This window comes from Schistocerca piceifrons, chromosome 1 (genome assembly GCF_021461385.2).
Source record: "Schistocerca piceifrons isolate TAMUIC-IGC-003096 chromosome 1, iqSchPice1.1, whole genome shotgun sequence".
NCBI classification, from domain to species: Eukaryota; Metazoa; Arthropoda; class Insecta; order Orthoptera; family Acrididae; genus Schistocerca; species Schistocerca piceifrons.
The window spans coordinates 646769631-646793040 of NC_060138.1; the positions used below are offsets into that span (position 1 = coordinate 646769631).

General features: G+C 37.8%; 1 protein-coding gene across 1 annotated transcript in view; it reads right to left on the minus strand.

Moving 5' to 3' along the window:
• Nucleotides 1-706: 706 nt before the first annotated feature.
• Nucleotides 707-23410, minus strand: part of LOC124805150 (polyribonucleotide nucleotidyltransferase 1, mitochondrial) — a 141781-nt gene continuing 119077 nt past the window's right edge. The window contains exons 7-9 of the mRNA XM_047265624.1: nt 10496-10619; nt 8374-8607; nt 707-1563 (exon numbers count right to left, since the gene is read on the minus strand). Of these exons, the coding sequence (XP_047121580.1) occupies nt 1411-1563; nt 8374-8607; nt 10496-10619 (511 nt within the window). The 3' untranslated portion in view covers nt 707-1410. The remainder of the gene's footprint in view (nt 1564-8373; nt 8608-10495; nt 10620-23410) is intronic.

Sequence of the window (23410 nt, forward strand, 5' to 3'; positions counted from 1 at the left end):
TGCTAGCAGTACGCCATACCCGTACCACTACCAATGACTAACTACAAGTCATGACATTTACACTACTAACAATTTGTATCCTGCAGCACACAGTCTGAACATCATTCCTATAAAGTTGGGTACCCATATTGTAAATAGCTTTCAGTCTATTGGCTCAAGTAGCGGAAGTTTAATTACAGTCACCTGTATATATGTGCCCATTGTGTGTTGCATAATTTGTCAATATAATTTTAAATCAATAAAATTTACATTTAATCCAAGTAAATGTCTGCTGTTTTTTACTAGTTTTTATTAAGACTATTAACACTCTGCAGTAGGTGTTAACCCTCGAACAGGTGTGCCTAAGTATAAAGTGCACCAATCACTAATAACATTGTCTTATACAATGCCAATGTTCTTTTAAAATTGTGGACCCATATGTATTCCTTCATTACTGCTGCGGTTAAACAGTGATAAGTTGTGTTTTCATATGTCCAAGTGAATAGTAGTAATAGAAAATAAACAGCAAGCTAGGTGAGAAAAAAATAGCTGTCCTTGCAAGTAAATGACACAGATTCCGAGCTAGTAGTACAGTCCCACAATGAGGTAGTTATCTACGAGGTTTGTAATCAAATACCGGTTGGCAGGAATCTGATGCACCTGCACTGCTTAATGCTTCAAGTGGGTCATTACTGTGATGGAACACATGTCTGTAGCAACAGTCATATAACAAAATTTTATTTTATTATTGCTTAATTAAAGAGCAATTTAGCACACATAATGTAAGTCTATTTCATTGTTGTTCAATTAAACTAGAATTAAATTGTAATTTTGTTCATATATGTTTACCTTCGTAACATAAACACAGCTATTCCTTAAATGTATATGAAGTACACCGCACACCCACACATCTTAAAAACAGCGTGCCAGCTCAAGGATTAGTGAATGAATAGTTGTACGTACCATACTATTACAACTTTTTCAAATGAGTAGTTTCTCTTCTCTTTTTAAGTATGCTCTACGAGTTATTTTATGACGTACTAAAATAATGGGAATGTGACACACTTTGGGATTATCTTTACTCTTTCTCCTCCAAAAGATTGCATTTAGTTGTTAATGGTCTTTGTCATGTTTTTATGCTTATCTCGGGAGAGTTCTACTTAAAGTTACATTTAAGATATCACTGGAAAGGCAAATACATTAACTACACAAAGATTTCTTAAGAAATTATATTTCCTCACTGGGTACACTGTCCAATTTGTGCTCACAGAGACAATATTTAATAAAAATGAAATAATTGTAAAGATATACATATCTTTGCACTCTGTCTACATTATATCACATGCCAATGAGGAGCTCAATATCTGTCAACAACAATACATCTGTAAACAACAGACAAATGTTTTCCAGTACCTGAACACACTATATTATCTAAGTTTTATTCAGACTGTGAACCACTGATGTTGCCGGACTTTGCAAGACTTTTCTTGAAAGTCTCATTAAACCAGATACAGGATCTCTTCCAAAGTACTTCACTCTGATCTCATCTCCAACTTGCAGACCCAGGGCACTTGGATGATTAACCTTCAACACAAGATTTTTTATTATAAAAATGTGTGTCAAGTCATTTATACTGATGCATAATTAAATGCAATAATGATTAAAAAGAAAGCAGAAATTAATACTTGTGCAACTTCAAACTGGAATGCTGTTATATTTAGTTCTATTAAGGACAATATAAGTTTAACAAATTTATGCCAGAAATATTCCTGTGCATATAACTTTTCAATTATTTCATAAATTCACTAATTCTCTAACTCCATCATAGTTTATTCCATTACTATCGATTATTTTTTAAATAAAACTGATCTACATGTAATTCAACGTGTAAACTCTCTTATCTGGAAGAATGTATTAAGACTCCAACCACATCACGTCACAAATACTGAACCATCGCTTGTCATGCTTTCCCACTGTCTCATTTTTCCTCTCCACACACTGCCTGCCTTCTGATTGCCCCAACCCTTAAATGTGAAGAACAGGTTGAAGATCTGATGTACAGTAGAATGAACAAATGCCAAACAGCAGTTGCAGCTCACATTTTTGATTGAAAACTGACCAAAAAGCCTAATGACAGCATTTTTGATTGCAAACTGATCAAAAAGCCTAATGACAGCAACATACACCATAAACAACCCATAGGTACGGCACTCATCATCCTTAAAGCACTAGATGTATATACAACAAAAATCATAAAACTCATGGAAAAATAGAATAATCGGACATGATGTAAATATAATACACAATATTAAAGAAAGATTGAGGTTTAATATGCAATTGATGATGCAGTCACTAGAGACAGAGCACAAGCTCAATTGGGGGAGGATGGTGCAGGAAATCTTACAGCAATTTTTGAATTAGAAGCCTATAACACAGCATTTAAAGTTCATTATTTATTCATATCAGCTTTCCACTGAAAAATTCAGTCAAAACATTGGCTACAGGTCTTCTATGATTACAAGAGTGCTTGCAACACATTATTAAAACACACACATTTTTTATTATAAGTTTTTGTGATGCAAGCCACCAGCATACAGCCTAAATAAATTGTGGGTAAATGCGCCCATGCATAAATTCACTGAAAGAGCGGCAATAATAATAATAATAATAATAATAATAATAATAATAATAATAGAAACAGGGCAGAATAAAACCTGTAATGGAACTGACAAATAGACATCATTTTATTTTATTATACACTAAATTCGTGTTAAAAAAGCTTTTGCTTAAGATAGTACTAAGTTATGTGTTGCGATCAATAATCGATATTGGAACTGTATGTTCTTTGTAGCTTATGACCGTGATCTTTGGTCTACAACGGGTTTTTGGCCACTTGAGTGTTGGCCGCAGTTGAGTGTAGCTGTGTATATAGTTTTGGCAATAAATGTGTTTTTGATACAAAGAAACCGTGGAATACTGCGTCATTTTTCGATAGTCCAGTAATAATTAAAAAACCCGGACCTTTTCTTGGACCCAGAGCAGCAAAGGAATCATCGTCTAGACAACGAGAAGCCACATGGACAACGCAGACTCAGCAGCATCAACAAAGGAGACATCATGGCCAGCTCTACTAAAGTACTATACAGCCATTAGCCACACCGTAACAGTGTCATGGAGATAACTTTTCCTGCACAGTAGAGCGGGTTCGTGACAACTGGGTGCTCTTTGCCGGGATTAAGACATTTATATGTACTGGATTGACGAAATCTGTTTTGCAGAAGTCTAATGACCACGTGGTATGAAGAAGTGCTATACATGGAAGTAAAGGGAGACGAAACGAAACAGTAAAGTGGACTAACCACACGAGTGAGGACCCAGACTGAAAAGATAAGTACATTTGTTTAGTGCTGTTTATTCCTTTTATTATTTTGTGTGTGAAATTTCATGTAAATGACGATTGTGAAAGAGGAAAGTGGTGCTGAATCTGAGCAGGGTTGTGAAAATTTTTTAGTCTTTGGGGACGTAGATATGCCGATAAAAACGGAAGATGAGTCAGTCAAAGAAGCGGATCAAAGTCTTAATTCATCAGAATGTGAGACGTCGGACATTAAATCACTGCTACAAATGATGGAACAATCGTTAGCTTTAAATCAAACAGTTGCAACCCGCTTACGAGCTAATGAACAATTGCAAAACATGAATAAGACGGTCGCGGATGGTTTTCGGGTTATAAATCAGAAAGTGTCACGTCTAGAGGGAGCAATGAACAAAAAAATTGATAATGTCTTACTTTGGGGTAATAAACTTCGCAACGATATATCAAAGATAACAAGAAACTTAGCAAGGCAGAAACAAAGATTTTGGCGGTAGAACCTGAAGTGGGAGAAGTAAAAACTAGTCTGAGTAACAAAATTCAGTCTGTAAAAAATGAAATGGTCACAGACAGAGAGAAAAATGCAAAGTGTTTTGTTAATGCTAATAGTCAAATAGATACAGTTTGTGTAAGTGTAAAAGCTATGGCGGTAGATCTTGAAAGTAGAGTAGATTCGAAACTAAATGTTGTGAATGATGAAATGGAAACAGTCAGTAACACAATAAAACTCCACGAGATTGAAACTAAGACAAACGTTAGTGAACTAATAAAAAGTACAGTATCAGAGTTGAACCAGAAGTTTGAAATATTTAGCAATGATGTAGCTAGCAAAAATTTTTCTATGAACACATGTACCCCATTATCCAATATTCCAGTTAAAAACTTTTCTAATGAGTGTAGTTTGCATCCTGTTGACTTTCTGCAGAGTTGTAGAGACAATTTTTTCCCCCAATATGAGTGAAAGTTTCAAAATTAAGTTTGTTAAAATTATTTTGGAGGAGGAATCTTTATCATGGGCCAATCTAAATTTTTCTATTGAAATGTCTTACGCAGAATTTGAAATTGAGTTCTTAAAACGGTTCTGGTCTGAAACTGAACAAGCCAGGATAAAGAGCGAGTTCCTGAATGGACCAAATTATAGAGAAACACAGGGGACTATGAAACAGTTTTGTAAAAATCAATTGAAGAAACTTGCGACATTTGAGTAAACCCATTGATGAGCTCACACAGATAATTACAAAAGTTGAAAAACACTATTTCTTAAACGTGGGGAAACCAAAAGCAATCTTGTCGGTTAACGGTTCTCAGTTTTTGTCTAAAGTTTGGAAAGCCTTTGTTGATAAATCAGGAATCAAACATGTTCAAATATCTGTATATAATCTGTCGTCAGACCCAGCTGAGAGGTATATGCGCGAGATTGGTCGTTTATGTCATACATATTGCAGTCATAAACCTCCTACATGGTATGACCATGTACAAGACTTTGAAGATGTTATGAATAGCTTGCAGCACACTTCCACAGAATTTTCACCTCATGAAATTATGTTTCATCTAAAACCAGACAACATTATCACTGAACTTGTAGAATTTCCACCATGCACAATGATGACTATTCATGAACGTGAAGCCATAGTCAAAGAAATCATGATAAAACAGGGGGAAATGAGAAAAAGACGACATGATACTAAGATCAAAGCAACCAAGTTTAAAGTTGGAGATTATGTTTTAGTAAAATCACATGAGAAATCAAAACTTCTAACTTCTGAAATAAAGAAATTCTTTGATATATACATGGGTCCATTCGAGATTGTAGAGCATCCACACACGAATGCATACCAGTTGGAGTATCCTAAATCCAGGAAAGTTCTCGGGCTAAGGAATATTGTTTCGTTGAAATTGTATAAACAAAAGGGATAAGACTAGTTTGAGAAAGTTAAAAGGTGACGCAAACAAAAGTTTTTCACTAGAAATTTTGTATATAAAAAATTGTCTGATTTTGATACAGTTTTGTGCCCTTGAAAATGTTTATTACCTGTTTAATATGTATTCACTGTATGAAGTGTTTGCAATGAATTTTCTGTGTAATATGCTAGCCATGTTAGTTTTTGATATTTCTGTATGTTTATGCAATTTGATTGATGTTTGATAATTTGTGTAATTTTAGTTTGTGTAACTCTCACACCACACTTGTTGAGACGTCATTTAAAATGCAAGCCACTAATCAGCACTAAATCTGTCTTGCAACAATTAAGTTTTTAAAATTTTTTACTCTTAAAGGCAGAGTCCTAATTACTACACACTTAAGTGCTTGAAATGTCCAACTCTACAAGGAGACAATCATTTTCAGTAAACCACATGAATTACTGTATATTTCTCTCTCAACCACTGCAAATGCAAAGGCAGTAATATTTTTTAATTTTGATAAATGCATACCATTCCAAAACTTTCATCCATGATTCTACCTTTGCACTTTTACTGTGAATATGAACCCTCGTAACAAACTGCCTGTAACTTTACTTTTGAAAAGAATTGAATTTTTTCTTATCCTTGGAGTAATGTCTTTGTGATAAGATATTTTACACCCAATATGTTAATGCATTTGTATTACATGTTTATTGAATTTATTAGTATGTAAAGAATCTTTTTTTGGACCAGTTCATATCTGTGTAGTATTACTCAGACAGATACTGTAAACTTCTCCCACTAGATAGACATTACCAGAAGGTTAACTATTTATCCTAACCATGTACTTACATATAAACATTATGTAACCAAAAGGTGATCTCTGTATGTGATTTTTAGATAACATGGCATTATAGTCAATGAAGCGATACAAACAGCTAAGCTTTGGAAACAGACTCACTGCAGGACAAGCAGAAATCAGACCTTTAACGGAAGTCACCTATGTGCAGATGGACAATGTGGGACAGACTGTGAGTAGTGTGAAAAGTGGGCAACAAAAGAAAATAAAATAAGCCTGCAGTTAAAAGTTGGTCTTTCAATGGTTTCATGTGAAGTGCTACACATTATGGACTCTTCTAAGTGAAAATTGTGAATCTTCTTTTGTATTTCATTTACTCTAAGGTTAAAAGTTGTATGTTTTCCTTTACTTAGTATAACAATTTCAGTGTTAGCATAATTAAAAGGAAACAGTCCTATTAAAAAATTTTAATTTATTTAAAATCATATTCTTGTCAGTTCCATTATTCTGATTTCAGAATTTTGTTCGCCTTTTCATACTTACAAAATTCTTGGGGGGCTATTGTAATGGAACTGACAAATAGACATCATTTTATTTTATTATACACTAAATTTGTGTTAAAAAAGCTTTTGCTTAAGATAATGCTAAGTTAGGTGTTGCGATCAATAATCGATATTGGAATTGTATGTTCTTTGTAGCTTACGACCGTGATCTTTGGTCTACAACGGGTTTTCGGCCACTTGAGTGTTGGCCGCGGTTGAGTGTAGTTGTGTATATAGTTTTGGCAATAAATGTGTTTTTGATACAAAGAAAACGTGGAATACTGCGTCATTTTTCGATAGTCCAGTAATAATTAAAAAACTCGCACCTTTTCTTGGACCCAGAGCAGCAAAGGAATCATCGCCTAGACAACGAGAAGCCACATGGACAACGCAGACTCAGCAGCATCAACAAAGGAGACATCATGGCCAGCTCTACTAAAGTACTATACAGCCATTAGCCACACCGTAACGGTGTCCTTATCGAGATAACTTTTCCTGCACAGTAAAGCGGGTTCGTGACAAACCGAATCTGCGAACTTAATCAATACAGCTGCTTTATGTGGAATCAAAGACAATATAGATTTCAGCTTGTTTCTGTGATGCACAACTGTGTGTCTATACTTGATGAGAGAAATAAATTGGACCATACATGAGATAAAATAGTCAAATTAATGTTTTGCAGATATACAATAGATATGTTGACACATGCAGTAGCCAATCTTCCACAAGAAAGGCACAATATACCATTGCCTTCCTAACTGTACATGGGAATGAATGGTGCTTGTAACAATATCTTACAGAAGTTATTGTTTTGAATATTTAAATTTCATTTATTAACAATGGAACGAACAAAGATTACCACTCAGTGTTTACTGGAGGCACTGAGTGGAACACAGGCTCACAAACAATAACTTTGCCTCAACATGGAAGCTCCTCAGAGCACATAGTGACTTTGTTGCAACACTATGTCCCAATTGGGGAGAAGGGATTTGTTACATGAAGCAAGTGAGATGAACAAGGAATTGGGGGAGGCAGCAGGTGGAGCAGAGAAAAAATAAGAGGGTGGGACAAGAGCTATGATAGGAATGTATAATAAGAGAAAGAGCTAGGAATACTGTGCCAAAGAGGACACCCTAATGCCGAAATAGGAGGCAAGGATTTGGGGGGATTGGAGAGGATCCAAATGGCACACACTGTGAAGTAGACTGTAATATCAAACATTTATTACTTAGCAACACGCTCTGACACTCAAACATGGTAAGCCTTAACCTTGGCCACAGTTTGGTGCAGGCTATTCATCTCTGTCGACAATTAGCGGTAATGTCCGTACAAAATCCTGCAACTTCCTTTTCCTAATCTCCATGTCCTATTTGATTATGTGCAAAATGCTGTTACTCCTACTTGCAACCTTCTCTTCCTCTCCTTACTGCTTGTTCATTTCAACTCCTTCAGATGACGGAATCTGTCACCCTAGTCAGGCCACAGCATCACGTAACATAACACACTGTGTATGTTTATAAGCTGAAGTACAACAACAATGCCCCAGTGCTTGTTTATGTGCCTATCTACCACTTAAAACACGCATTATACAATGAGTTGTCATCTCCACTTATTCCACTGTTTTTACTTCTACAAGGATTTTCCAGCTTTATAAAAGTTTATACATAATAATTACAACAAAATTAACGTAACACAACACATGAAACAATAAATAGCAACTAGGTGCACCTTTTATTGTAATAGGAAATCTAGTAAAGTGACCAACTAAGACTACATACTTTTCTTTGGTCTAACTGTGAATTGTGCAACAATGCTGGTGTCATATTTGGGTACAGTTGTACCATAACTCCTATGTCTCGAACCTCAACAATCTTTGCTGTGTATATGCCACCAAACTCCAAGACTGGTTCACGTTCAGTGCTCAAGAACTGGTCAATCATCTCACGAGCTTCATCCATTGCTTGTTGGTTTGGAGCAAATAAGGAGAATGCTGTTTCATCAACCTGTGTAACCTGTGTGAAACAATTTTCATACTAATGAAAACAGATTCTGGAATACCAGTGTAATATGCATGTAATAGACATATTTTAAGTTTTGTCTCTCTTACGTTAACATCAATTTTCACTCAGTAATTAATGGGAAAAAGTAAGATTTAACAGCACTGATCCATGAGCAGAGCAGTATACTGACACTTTCTATTTGATATGACCGTGACATATAACTTCACTCAAAATTGTGCTTGCATCTAGCTGCCTGAATTAATGTTCCATTTTAGGATATAATATAATATGGATGCAATATAATGAGTGAGATTGCACAGCAGTTAGACATGGGAATCATATTTTGGAGTACCAGGATTCAGTTCCCTATCTGGCCATCTCAATTTATATTTTTTGTGATTTCCTCAAATTGCTTAAGGGGGGTAGGATGTCAAACGGGCTGACTTGGAGCAGGACAATTTAATTTCTACGGTCTATACTTTTATAAATAAATTCATACAACTTTGTCAGCATGACTAGGAAGGATTCAGGATTCACACTCATAGCAGTTGAAATTCAAAAACGTGTGTGTGTGTGTGTGTGTGTGTGTGTGTGTGTGTGTGTATACATGGGAAAAAGCATCATTTACGAATCTGTTGCAATGAAGGAGAAGACTAAGTAAATGTCAGTAGTATATAAATGGGTTGAAAGAAGAATGAATAACAGGAGAGAGACAGATTTGCAGAAGAACAGGAAGCACATAAAAGTTGTTTTCACTCAACCATTGTCATATGAATGACTTTTTTTTTTTTTTTTTTTTTTTTTTTTTTTTTTTTTTTTTTTTTTTTTTTTTAAATTGAAAGTTAAAAAATGCACACGTTTGACATTATTGCTAGCATAACTTATTTGGTACAATGTTTGGCAAGAAAAACAAATTTGAGCCAAAATATGTCACAGTATTTTTGTCTAGAGATTAAAGGGAGACAACAAAAGAAACAGTTCCATAAAAGGAGACTGCTAGTTACACACACTCAGGAAAATGTGTAGCCATTAGCTTGACGTGACAATGCAACATAATGTGATAAATCACATGATTTTTCACTAATGTAATATGCTGCTTGCAAAATGCTACTTCGGTGTAATATTGTAGGATTCCTACAATTTCATCTGGCTGGCACCCAGGGGTTAATGATTTTTCCAAAATGGTCAGCTAAAGTCCAGTGTTGAAGATACTAAGGATGAAGTTTTTTTCATACTTGTTTATAGATAGGTAGTAATACTTCCATGAACTAAAAGTGTACACCGTAAGTGAGGATATTACCGGCAGCAACAATTTTTTTTCTGAACATAATTTACATATAAAATACGAAGTATATGTGATTTATTCTAATATTATACAACAATTTCATGTTAACTGTTCATTATTATTGCAACATGTATGAGATTCCTAAAACTGAAACACCCAATAAGCAAATATGTGACAGAAATAATTATATTATTACAAAAGACTGAATGCTCTATTTTTCATACTCATGAAAGCAAAAATTACACATTTCTGCCCTTTTCCCTTTCTAGTTTACATTTTGAAAGATTGTTGCCATAAGCAAAACAAAACAGCAATAAAAATAAGTGTAAAAATAATATTTACTAAATAAGACTTTGAGGATGAAGCAAAAGTAAAAATGAAGCAATCCTTTATATTTGCTTTCAAATTTATGTTAAACTTTCCCTGCCTATATTCATTTCCTTAAATAAGCAGTGCTTTAAAACTAAGTATTTATTTGTCTTTTACGACATGTAATTTTCTGCCTAGAACAAGGAAGCCTTTGAATACATTTAACATTAGAACAAGCAAAAGGCTGATTTGTAACTGTTTGAATAAATAACATTTGGTTCAGACATATATGCCATTGCATCTTACCTGCACACCTGTTTCAACCAAAAGCCTCTTTACATTAGCCCCACCTAATCCAAGAAACTTCGATCGATTATGCACAGCCACTTCCAGTTTTTCTGAAACAGGCCAATTTTCTTTCTTCTGTGCTCTGAAATGAGGAAAATAGGAAAACATGTACAAAATGTGAATGAAAACTACTAAATCTTAATCATTTTATTCAATAAAACAAAAAAACTCCAAAGTTATCAGAAAACCTGAATTCTACATGTATTTGTTAATACAGAGGAAAGGAGAACATTGTGATGGGATATCTCAACGTAATCACAAGCTGGTAATGATTCTGTGACCCTTTAAAACCCACTAGTCTCCAACGGATACAAATACAGTGTAGATGAAACTAAAATGGTGGGTGAGAAAGTAAGTACCCAACAGTTGCACAATTAAACTGAAACCAATATGGCATAATTATGATGGTTTTAGGCTATGCAGTAGCAAGGTTGTCAGTTCCAATTTGATTATGAGTGTATGCATTTTCTAAAAGAAGCAAAGAAATCTTTCCTTACTACCAAAGTCACAGAAATGTCCTCTTATGGACATCTGTTCTCAGCTTTTTTGAGAATGTTTGGCAAGTCAATCTTTAGGTTTATGAAGACTTCTCTCCAGGCCAGACCTGAGAGAAAGCTCACCTGCCCCACAACTCCCATCTCTCCCTGTTCCAAGACAGTCTCAGACTGTGGTCATTCCACAGCATTCTGTTTCATTGCTGGGGAGCTAACACTGAGGGAAGAAGAAAGTGGTCCTTGCAACCTCTTTTTTTTCGCACAGTACAGAACAACATGGTACACAATAAGTTAAGATGAAGAAGAAGAAGAAGAAGATGATGATGATGATGATGATGATGATGATGGTGAGTTGGGTTGGGTTGAAGGGGCGCTCGACATCATGGTCATCAGCACGCTGACGAAAAGTCAACATGAAATCTCATGCGTGGAGACAAAGGCTGTCCCCACATGCAGAGCAGTTATAACATACTTAAGTCTGCCGCCCTTCCCCACCAGTTTAGGGATGACGCCTGATAGTTCACAAAATTTCACCACTCTGTTAACACTGGTATCGGTATCTGCGAGATCGGTGGGCAGATCCCCAGCAAGACCAAGGACTGCTAATATAGGACACATGTAGCCACAATATGCTGAACTGAAAGCGGCATGCCACAAACTTCACAGAAAGGTGGATCCTCCCCCCGGAGGAGGAATCCTTGTGTGAAACGGCTACGCCCGATGCACAGTCTGGTAAGCAAAACCTCCTTTCAGCGGAGAGGCTGACATGAAGTCCACCAAGCTTTTGTGGTTGGTTTGAGCGACCGTAGTTTGTTGTCCAACACCTGCAACCATTCAGTCTCCCACTGACGCATGATGCATCTGTCAGAAAATGAGATAATGGCGTGCAATGGGATGGGACATTGGTGGACAGCACCTTCCCAACATGCTTCCTTGGCAGCTTTATCAGCTATATCATTACCCTGTATCCCAAAGTGGCCAGGTACCCAGCAAAAGATCACCTCCTTGCCATGGCATTGGAGCCACTGTAAGCAGTCATGGATGAGCTGAATCAGCGGATCTAACGGATACATTTAGTGAAGCGCTTGCAGTGCACTAAGAGAGCCGGAACAGACAAGAAAACTTGTACGGTGATGTCTGTGAACTCTCTCCAGTGCCATTAGAATGCCATATAACTCTGCATCACTATTTGTAAATTGTTCTGGAAGACGTACTTTAAAACCCCAATCAGGAAAAACCACAGAACAACAGAGAGCATTCCCCTGCTGGGATCCATCTGTATAAATAACGATAAAACTAAGGTACACACTTAAAATTTACGAAAACAAAGTTGTAAAAACCATATCTGGAGTACAATTTTTTCAGGTACAGCATCAAGCTTAAAATCACTTTGGCCTCCAAAGACATCAAGGTGGCAGGGCGTTCCATCCCTGGGTGTGTATTTTCATGCCCGAGAGATCTAGATCCTTGAGGCAGTCCGTAGCATGTATACCAAATGGCTGGGTCATTTGGGGCCGATTCCTGAACAGTCGTTCGAAGGTGGGTTGGATCACTGAACTAAATGCCAATGACTGGGGTGATGCTGAGATTTTCAGCGCCTGTCAAGCCAAAAGGATACGTCGTCGAATCCAGAGTGGTGGTTCACCAGCCTCTGCACACAGACTCTGAACTGGGCTGGTCCGAAAGGCTCCAGCCAACATCCGAATGCCCAAATGGTGGACAGCATCTAACATTCGGAGGTACGAAGGATGGGCCTATTCACAGACCACGCTGCCATAGTCTAAGCGTGATCAAACAAATGCCCTATAAAACTGTAGGAGGCGGAACCTGTCAGCTCCCCATGTTTTTCCGCCGAGGCATTTCAAAATGTTCAACAACCTGAAGCCCTTTGTTCGTAGGTCTTTCAGGTGTGGGAGCCATGTTAATTTCAAGTCAAATAATAAACCCAAAAAGCGAACTGTGTCTTGGAAAAGTAAAATACCGTCCCCCATTGTAAGTTCTGGTTGGTTAAAACTCCGACAAGCTCGATTAAAATTGACACACAAAGTCTTCTCAGGTGAGAACCGAAAATGAGTAGCAGATTGCAAAGTCATCAACAAACAAAGAGCATTTGACAGGGCTCCTGACTGCAGAGGAAATGCCATTGATAGCAATGGCAAACAATGTGACACTGAGGAGACTGCCCTGGGGCACACCATTCTCCTGAACATAGCAATCAGACATGGCATCGCCAATGCGATAATGAAAACGCCTGTCCTCAAGAAAGGATTGGATCAGAAGCGGCAGGCTTCCACGTAGTTCCCATTCATGAAGTTGGCGAAGGATGTTGTACCTCCAAGTAGTGTCATATGCTTTTTCGAGGTCATAAAACACACAAACTACATGGTTTTGGGGTAAGAAGGACTCCTGTATCACAATCTCCAGTAGAATTAATTTGTCAAGAGTGGAATGGCAGCGCCTGAAACCACACTGGGAGCAGCTAAGGTAACCTCGGGACTCGAGCAGCCAGACAATGCGGCGGTTGGCTATGCGTTCAAGAATCTTATCCATACAACTAGTAAGGGCAACACTCCGATAACTGTTAGGGGCGCTACGGTCCTTACGTGGTTTCCAGAATGGAATTAAGATTGCCTCCTTCCAAGTTGTGGGGTACTGTCCATCAAACCAAATCTGATTGAAACAAGAGGGGAGCTGACCTTTCGCTTCAGGGCACAAATGACAAAGCATGGTATAATGGATCTCATCGGGTCCTGGAGCAGTGTCTCTGACTGCATATAAAGCTGATTCCAGTTCCCATGTGGAGAATGGAAGGTTGTAGACTTCTTCATTACGTGAGAAAAAATTGAGCTTCCTCATCTCTGCAGTCCGACGGAATACCTGAACAGCCAGGAGCTTGTCTGGATGACTTAGTAACAGTGAAGAAGTGTTCAGCTAAAACGTGAGCCACCTCTTCTGGCGTGTCCACCAAGATCCCATTATTTGACAAGGCCGTAAGGGGATGTGGACTACCCTTGCCTGAAATCCATCTTATTGATTTCCAAACGTGTGCAGCGGAAGTGGTCCGATTAATGGAAGTCATGAATTCCCTCCAGGAAGCCCTCTTCCATTCTCTGATCACTCGCCTTGCATGTGCTCTCGCAGACCTGAAGACATGAAGATTGTCTGTAGTTGGACACTGTTTGAAGTTCCGAAGAGCTGTCAGTCTGGCCTTGATTGCCAATTGACAGTCGTCATTCCACCAAGGTACAGGCCATTGTTCGAGGTGGTTACTAGACCTGGGGATGGACTATGCAGCAGCCCTTTGGATCTCATGAGTGGTATGAGCCACCACCTCTTGTGCACAATCCTTTCATTCAAAAATAGCCTGTCGACTGTACTGTAACCAATTTGCCCTTTGTATGATCCACCTGCGTGGTCTCCTGCTTGTCACTGTCCTATGCGGCAGACGAATCTGCACTGGGAAGTGGTCACTAGAATGTAAATCTGTAGCCACTTCCCCACTGAACTGAATCTGCAATAGCCGAGGAACAAAAGCAAAAATCAATAGCTGAAAAATACCCTGTAGCTGTGGAAAAATGAGTCATCTGACCCGCGTTCAGAAGGCAGATATCCTCAGAATGGACGAGTTGCTCGATCAGCCGACCCCTGGAGCAAGTAGTAGCCGAGCCCCACAGCACATTGTGGGCACTGAAGTCCCCCACAAGAAGGAATGGGTGCGGAAGTGCCTGAAAGAGGTCTGCCAGTGCGTCCGAATCCAAAGCGTCATGGGGGGGGGGGGGGGGGGGGGGGGCAGGTACAAAGAACACACTGTAATAGTAAACGGTGAGAGAACTTTCACAGCAATTGCTCGGATGGTTGTGGCAAGAGGGACAGGAGAGGAGTGGTATCTGTCCTCAAGAACAATAGCCACTCCACCTTTAGTCCTGCCTACAGTAGTATCGTCTTTCCTGTATATGTGTGTGTGTCTGTGACTTTAAGATGCATTTCTTGTAAGCAGATGCAGAAAGGTTTATCCTGGACCAGCAGCTGCAATTCTTCCAAATGTGAGCTATATCCATTCAAATTCCACTGTAACACAGAAGTCCCTATGGAAGCCATTGGTTAGCGATGGTGGTTCTTTCCTTTCTCCCTCGGAGGCGGTGTGATTTACCGGGGAGGTCAGGGGGAACATTAGCCGGTTCCGCGTTCTCTAGTTCCTCTGATTGGAAGTCCACATCTTCAAGAGCATAGCCGCCATCAGAAAGGGAGAGTGCTCATCAATCTGAAGGCTTACCTGATACTTTTTTGGACTTAGAACTACTTTTAGAAGGACGTTTTTCTTTACTGACAGGAGGAGGAGGATGCCTGGGTTGCTGCGATGGCTTAGGTGGCTTCTGAAATTGGGGAGTGGTATGTGGCTTAAGTGGTAAGTATACTACTGACAACTTCCGAGCGACATCAGTTGCAAGTCGAGTGTTTCCCCCACAGGTACAGCGACAAGTGCATGTGCTCGTACTTGAATCTGTGGTCTGAGTTTGTGTGAAGGCATTGGTGTTTTAAGGGCTGATGCAAAAGAATTTGCAAAAACCAGTGGTTGCATGGCTTTGTAAGCATTTTTAGCTTCACCATAGGGTATGCATCTCTGTACTTTCAACTCTAGAATTTTCTTTTCCTCGTTGTAAATCCCACACTTTTTGCTCCACACTGGGTAATCCCCAGAGCAGTTAACACATTTCGAAGGAAGTTACAAGAAGTCCCTGACTCATGAGCAGAGCCTCCACAATTGCCACACATAGCCTTCACGTTACATCCCATAGTGGTGTGGCCAAATCTTTGACATTTATACAATCGCATGAGGTTAGGAACAAACGAGTGAACCTTAAGGCAGATATAGCCGGCAAGGATATGTTCCGGTAATTCGAGAGTACTGAACATTAGAATAAACATTGCCAATTTTTCCAATTTGCCATTGACTCTCCTTATATAATTCTTCACCTCCGTGACGCCCACATTCTTCCACTCTTCACGAAACTCCACGGGGTCCATCTCCATTATATCGGAGCAGGTAACCATGCCCTTACTATAGTTACGGGTGTTATGCAATTCAACCTCGACTGGGTAGTCAGCTAAGACCTTACATCCCAGAAGCTTAGATATTTGGGTGAATTAGCAGTTTCAACCAAAAGCATCCCATTACATAGTCGTTTGACATTTTTCAGAGACACAGCAATACCTTCTAATGCCTTGTTAACATAGAAAGGCCCCTGTTTTGCTTGATTACAATGAAAGTGTTATGTCACACTAATGCCCTGCTACTATTACTCGGAGACTTTTTTTCGGGAGGACTGACCAACCGAACTCTCTTTGAGGAGTGGGTGTAGGTGGTGCCTGACTGTACACCCATCCTGTCAGGAGTAGTAGTTTCATGAGACAGTTCCATACAGACCCCACAAGATGCTAGGGAAACAATCGTCAACCCAGGCAGAGCCTTGCATGCCTCAGCAAGCCTGATTCAACTGGGGTGGGGCGGGTGCCCCGGAGGTTGCTCACTAAAGACTGTTTCACCTCAACAGCCATTCACCTCCTCAGCACGTAGCACACCTTGAGGTTGAGGTTTTTTTTTTATAGAGGTGGGTACCTTCCTTGCAGCCCAGGCGGTGAAGCCAAGACCCCCATTCTCCGAAACGCACAACATTCCACCACTGCGCCGCATGGTGGTCATTGAAGTATGATCAGAGCTTACGGTGGCAGAGGACTGGTGGTGCTTACGAGTCCCCAGCTCAGGAACCCCAGGGTTGCCAAGCTCGTACTCAGCAAACGAATGCTGAGGGGACAATAATTTAAAGTTATGAATCTTGTGATTCAGAATTATAATCATACTTATTGTTTTCCATAATTATTCCAAAAGAGAAATTTGGTAAGAAAAAATGCTTAAATTTAAGAAATGTTAACTGACTGTATCTCTTTGGTTAAGAAACATTGATTACATCCATAATATATGCATATCTTTGTATGTGAACTTAGAATATCTTTGGAATAGTATACAATTAGTGTGTGTATGTCAGTCAGTTATGGAGTAGCATGTATTACATCACTGAAGTCTGTCAGTCACGAAGTTATAGATTAACAAACTGTTGGAGCCTGTCTGCCTGTTTTGGAGCAGCAGGACAGAAGTTGGCATGATGTGCTGGATTGTAAAATCTTTTTGTAAATGATTTTATTAAATTGTGACCAAGTACTCTGATCGTCATGCAGCGACACAACTGATGTTCATTAAAAGTTTGACTTTAAGTAAGTGACCTACATCGTTATATTATTTCAATATACATATTAACAAGGAACAACTCAAGTGTCTCAGCAAGCAGACTCTACTATCTTGACACACAGCCGAACAAAAATTTCAACATCAGCTAGCATAAAGTTAAGTAGACACAATGAACTTTTAATTAATCAACTTCAGTTGCTATTAGCAAAATGTATTTAATTTTGAAAATGCATGCAAAATGAGAAATTAGCTAATTTCTTTAAAATTTAGATTACTGAAGTCAACAGAGCAAGGAGTGGGACAGAAGTTGGGGTCTTTATGTCTGGGATAGAAATAAACGTAAATATATACTGAAATGATATGCGTGTTGCATGAAATCAAGGAAAAGAGAAACATTGTTAAGTTTTTTTTCACACAGAGGACAATACTTATGAAAGACAACAAAGGAAGCGGCCTAACCAACAACGGCAGTGTTCATGGACACCTGAAGTTAAATACTGACTTTTATTTTCATCTTATTCGCGTTACATGCATGAGGAGACCATTTAACAAAAGGTGACTAGTTTTGAGCTAAAAGTAGAAATGGGTATGTATAAGAACTTCATAGACTTGGGAAATGAATCCAAAGCAAGTAAACAAGAAAATAAAGTATCTGACTGAATGGAAAATTACTTCAATCTTCAAGAGAGTCTAAGCGACATTTCAACACAAATCCACAAATTTTGACAATACATAAAAATAATGGTTAGTGAAGTTCAGGAAATTACAAGTAAAAGTGGGATTGTAGCACCAACAGCATTCATTGTCAAAGCCAGCAATAGTGTTGAAAGTGATTTAATAAATCTGAAAGTTTTGAATGATAATGTCACAGAAGATGTTCTTTTGAGTGAAGCACACAATTTTTGTGAAAATACCATAGACGACCCTGTTATTCAGACAGAGCTTTCCACATTATGTGCAGAAAGTCTTGTAAACATAAATTTTGTAGCAACAATACTGTTTGGGAAAGGTGGTCAGAATTGGTGGGTGAAGCACCTGATTGTATTTAGCACACAATTTAATGTAAATTAGAAAGAATTTAATATTACTGCAGTAAGCTGCAATGACACATTTAGAGCATTTCATTTCATTGAAAGAATAGCTGGCCAGAACTTTGCAGTAAAACTAAGGGAAAAGAGTAGTAAAGCATGTAAATGTAAAGTTATGTATGGGATTTTTTAACAACTGCAGAAATTTGGTGTAATTGTTACATTAGTAAAGGGACTGTTTGGAAAATGTAAAGTAAAATTATTTTTTAATGTAACTTCATAATGGAAAAATCACCACAAGACATCTTATAAAAAAGATGAACAGGCCACCACCCCGATAAGAATGTTTCAAATGAACAACACTAATGATTAAATTTTTTTGTCTGTTACAGACCATGCAAAAACTTCATGTTTTTTAATGAACATTTTCTTGGCCTATTAGGTGATACTTTGTAAATGAATTAGTGGTGCAAACTGAACAACCATATTTAAATCTACATGATGGTAGGATTGCTATTGTACAGTGATCATTAATGCTTTTGCTTTCATTATGTTTACTGTTCATCATCATCATCATCATCATCATCATCATCGTTTATGACTGATTATGCGTTTCAGCGTTCAGTCTGGAGCATAGCCCCCCTTATAAAATTCCTCCATGATCCCCTATTCAGTGCTAACATTGGTGCCTCTTCTGACGTTAAACCTATTACTTCAAAATCATTCTTAACCGAATCCAGGTACCTTCTCCTTGGTCTGCCCCGACTCCTCCTACCCTCTACTACTGAACCCATGAGTCTCTTGGGTAACCTTGCTTCTCCCATGCGTGTAACATGACCCCACCATCTAAGCCTGTTCGCCCTGACTGCTACATCTATAGAGTTCATTCCCAGTTTTTCTTTGATTTCCTCATTGTGGACACCCTCCTGCCATTGTTCCCATCTACTAGTACCTGCAATCATCCTAGCTACTTTCATATCCGTAACCTCAACCTTATTGATAAGGTAACCTGAATCCACCCAGCTTTCGCTCCCATACAACAAAGTTGGTCGAAAGATTGAACGGTGCACAGATAACTTAGTCTTGGTACTGACTTCCTTCTCGCAGAAGAGAGTAGATCGTAGCTGAGCGCTCACTGCATTAGCCTTGCTACACCTCGCTTCCAGTTCTTTCACTATGTTGCCATCCTGTGAGAATATGCATCCTAAGTACTTGAAATCGTCCACCTGTTCTAACTTAGTTCCTCCTATTTGGCACTCAATCCGTTTATATTTCTTTCCCACTGACATTACTTTCGTTTTGAAGATGCTAATCTTCATACCATAGTCCTTACATTTCTGATCTAGCTCTGAAATATTACTCTGCAAACTTTCAATTGAATCTGCCATCACAACTAAGTCATCCGCATATGCAAGACTGCTTATTTTGTGTTCACATATCTTAATCTCACCCAGCCAGTCTATTGTTTTCAACATATGATCCATAAATAATGTGAACAACAGTGGAGACAGGTTGCAGCCTTGTCTTATCCCTGAAACTAGTCTGAACCATGAACTCAGTTTACCGTCAACTCTTAACTGCTGCCTGACTATCCATGTAAAGACCTTTAATTGCTTGCAAAAGTTTGCCTCCTATTCCATAATCTCGTAGAACAGACAATAACTTCCTCCTAGGAACCCGGTCATATGCCTTTTCTAGATCTATAAAGCATAGATACAATTCCCTGTTCCACTCATAACACTTCTCCATTATTTGCCGTAAGCTAAAGATCTGGTCCTGACAACCTCTAAGAGGCCTACACCCACACTGATTTTCATCCAATTGCTCCTCAACTAATACTCGCACTTTCCTTTCAACAATACCTGAGAAGATTTTACCCACAACGCTGATTAAAGAGATGTTTAAAGATTGGTGTGATTACTGCTTTTGTCCAGTCTGATGGAACCTGTCCCGACTCCCAGGCCATTTCAATTATTCTGTGTAGCCATTTAAGACCTGACATTCCACTGTACTTGATGAGTTCCGACTTAATTTCATCCACCCCAGCTGCTTTATTGCACTGCAATCTATTGACCATTTTCTCCACTTCCTCAAACGTGATCCTATTTCCATCATCATTCCTATCCCATTCTACCTCAAAATCTGAAACATTACTGATCGTATTTTCACCTACACTGAGCAACTCTTCAAAATATTCCCTCCATCTGCCCAAGGCATCCACAGGATTCACCAGCAGTTTTCCTGACCTGTCCATAATACTTGTCATTTCCTTCTTACCTCCCTTTCGAAGACTGCTAATTACACTCCAGAATGGTTTTCCAGCAGCTTGACCCAATGTCTCCAACCTGTTTCCAAAGTCTTCCCAAGATTTCTTCTTGGATGCTGCAATTATCTGTTTGGCTTTGTTTCTTTCTTCAACATAACTTTCTCTGTCTACCTGAGTTCTAGTATGTAGCCATTTTTTATACGCCTTCTTTTTCCTTTTACAGGCTGCCTTGACTGTGTCATTCCACCAAGCTGTTTGCTTCCTCCTACTTTTACACACTACTGTTCCAAGACATTCTTTAGCCACTTCTAGTACTGTGTCCCTGTACCTTGTCCATTCCTTTTCCAATGACTGTAATTGACTACATTCAACTAACTGGTACCTTTCTGAGATCGCTGTTATGTACTTGTGCCTGATTTCCTTATCCTGAACTTTCTCCACTCTTATCCTCCTACATATGGACCTGAACTCCTGCACTTTCGGCCTCGCAATCCCAATTTCACTCCAGATTAAATAATGATCAGTTTAGTACTAGAAAATGAAGCATATTATGATTTTAGTGATTTGCACAAAGTAATTATTTATGTTGTGGTATGTATTCTTATTGTCTTTGGATTATGAGAGAGCTCTGAAGGATAAATTTTTGTCATTATTTAAAAATTAATATTACGCTGATCATATAGCAGAATATGCAATTTACTGTTTTGATGAAAAGCATTCCTAAAGAATTTTTCATTAAATGTGCTTTAAACTTTTTCATGTCTTGAGAAACAGAAAAATAATGGTAGACAGAACTGAGGATTATTTGGAACATTATTACAATATCTATGTAGGGAATACTTTTTGGGAAATAATATTATTTAATGTGTTTTGGGTTTTTTTGTTGTTCAGTTTCATGGCACTGTTAAAAAAATACACACATTTTTGGGTACATTTGGAAAAATATTTGATGTTAGACTTTGTCTTTTACAATTTTCTGTTGTCACTTGAACAGACCTGTTATGAAAAACTGAACCATCAAAGAGTATTTTGCATCAAATATGAAGTACACTAATCTGAGGTTATGTTAAATAACTTTTTATCCCAAACCAATCACTTTTTTTAAGGAGAATATTGCTTTTAGAGAGAGACAGAACTGCTTTCAGACCTCACGGGTAGTATCTGAGAACTATGTAATCACACTGAAGTCAGGAAAGCTACAAACAGATACTGAATTACTATAATTTGAATAGTACATGTACTAGAGTCAGAATATTTTTATTTATTTTTGCAATGTTGAGCAGATTATTGTTGGAAGATGTCAGTGTATTTTAAGAAATGAAGTGATTAAGATGATGCAGAGATGATGGATTGGAAGTTAATAAGAAGTATATGTTGTGGGAAGGTGATGAAGTTAAAGTTAGGAAACTGTATTCTAATTTGTAGTGTAGTATTGTCAGTTGTACATATGAAAGACATGTTTGCATCATTTTTTGATGGAGAATTAGATGGCACACAGAGATCTCAAATTTTAATAATATGTGTGCATATATTTTTCAATAATGCCATTATTATTTTATTTCTTGAATCATATTTTAAGAATTGTATAAATATTTATATTATCTACACTTTCAAATTTTCCCTATTCTTTCTGCCAATATGTCTTACTCTGAGTAATAGTTCATATTTGTCTACTACTACCACAAATTATGTCAACCCAAGGTATTTTGACGTGAAATCCATTGACTCATGTATAACTGGTAACATCACCAGAAACTAATCACTAGTGTTTTTTGTACCTGACATTAAAACGATGTAAAGAACATTCTACTAAGCTGAGTTGTGAAACGGGCTGATACACTACAAGTATCAAGATGATGTCATACCAAGGACATGGAAAAGACTAAGTAAAGTCAAGAAAGGTTTGGTGTTGGTAGCATTTTCTTTTTATAAAGTGAAAAAGATCATAATGTACATGTTCTTATCTGCTGTTATAAAAACTGAAAAGTAATAGAATTATGGAGTGAGGCATTGTATGGCAAATACAAAGAACTCAAACTAAACAATTTTGTGAAAATTTTAATACTAAATGTATCTGTATAAAGTATTAATTAAAAAGTTGACACATCATTTTCTCATGCCATTTGCAAAAGTTTGTTTATTTTACATAACTGTGTTTAAAATAATACTTAATTCCCACAAAGTCTACACATACCAGACACATAACACTTTTCAGTTTGGAATGTCATTTGTCTTCTCTTTTATATTTGTCTGTGTGTGTGTGTGTGTGTGTGTGTGTGTGTGTGTGGAGGGGGAGGGTGGGGTAATGCGAGCGCGTCCATGTAAAAAACTATTTCTCTTTGGTTAAGAAGAACAAATAATTTTATTAAATTGTGAACAAGTATTCTGTCATGCTGTGAAAGATCTAATGTCCATTAAAAAGGTGACATGAAGAAAGTAACCTGCATCATTATATTATTATTATTATTATTATTATTATTATTATTATTTTACATCAAGTTCTGTCAGTACATGAAATTACAACATAAAAGTAATAACAGATAAAAATAAAATGCTTATGAACCCGAAAAAAGTCAACCCATAAGTTTAAGTAAAAGCAATCAACAATACAACAAGAATCAGTTTACTTTTTCAAGGAACTCCTCGACAGGATAGGAGTGACCCATGAGGAAACTCTTCAGTTTTGATTTGAAAGTGCATGGATTCCTTCTAAGATTTTTTAATTCGAGTGGTAGTTTACTGAAAATGGATGCAGCAGTATACTGCACACCTTTCTGCACAGGCGTTAAGGAAGTCCGATCCAAATGCAGGTTTGAATTCTGCCAAGTATTAACTGAGTGA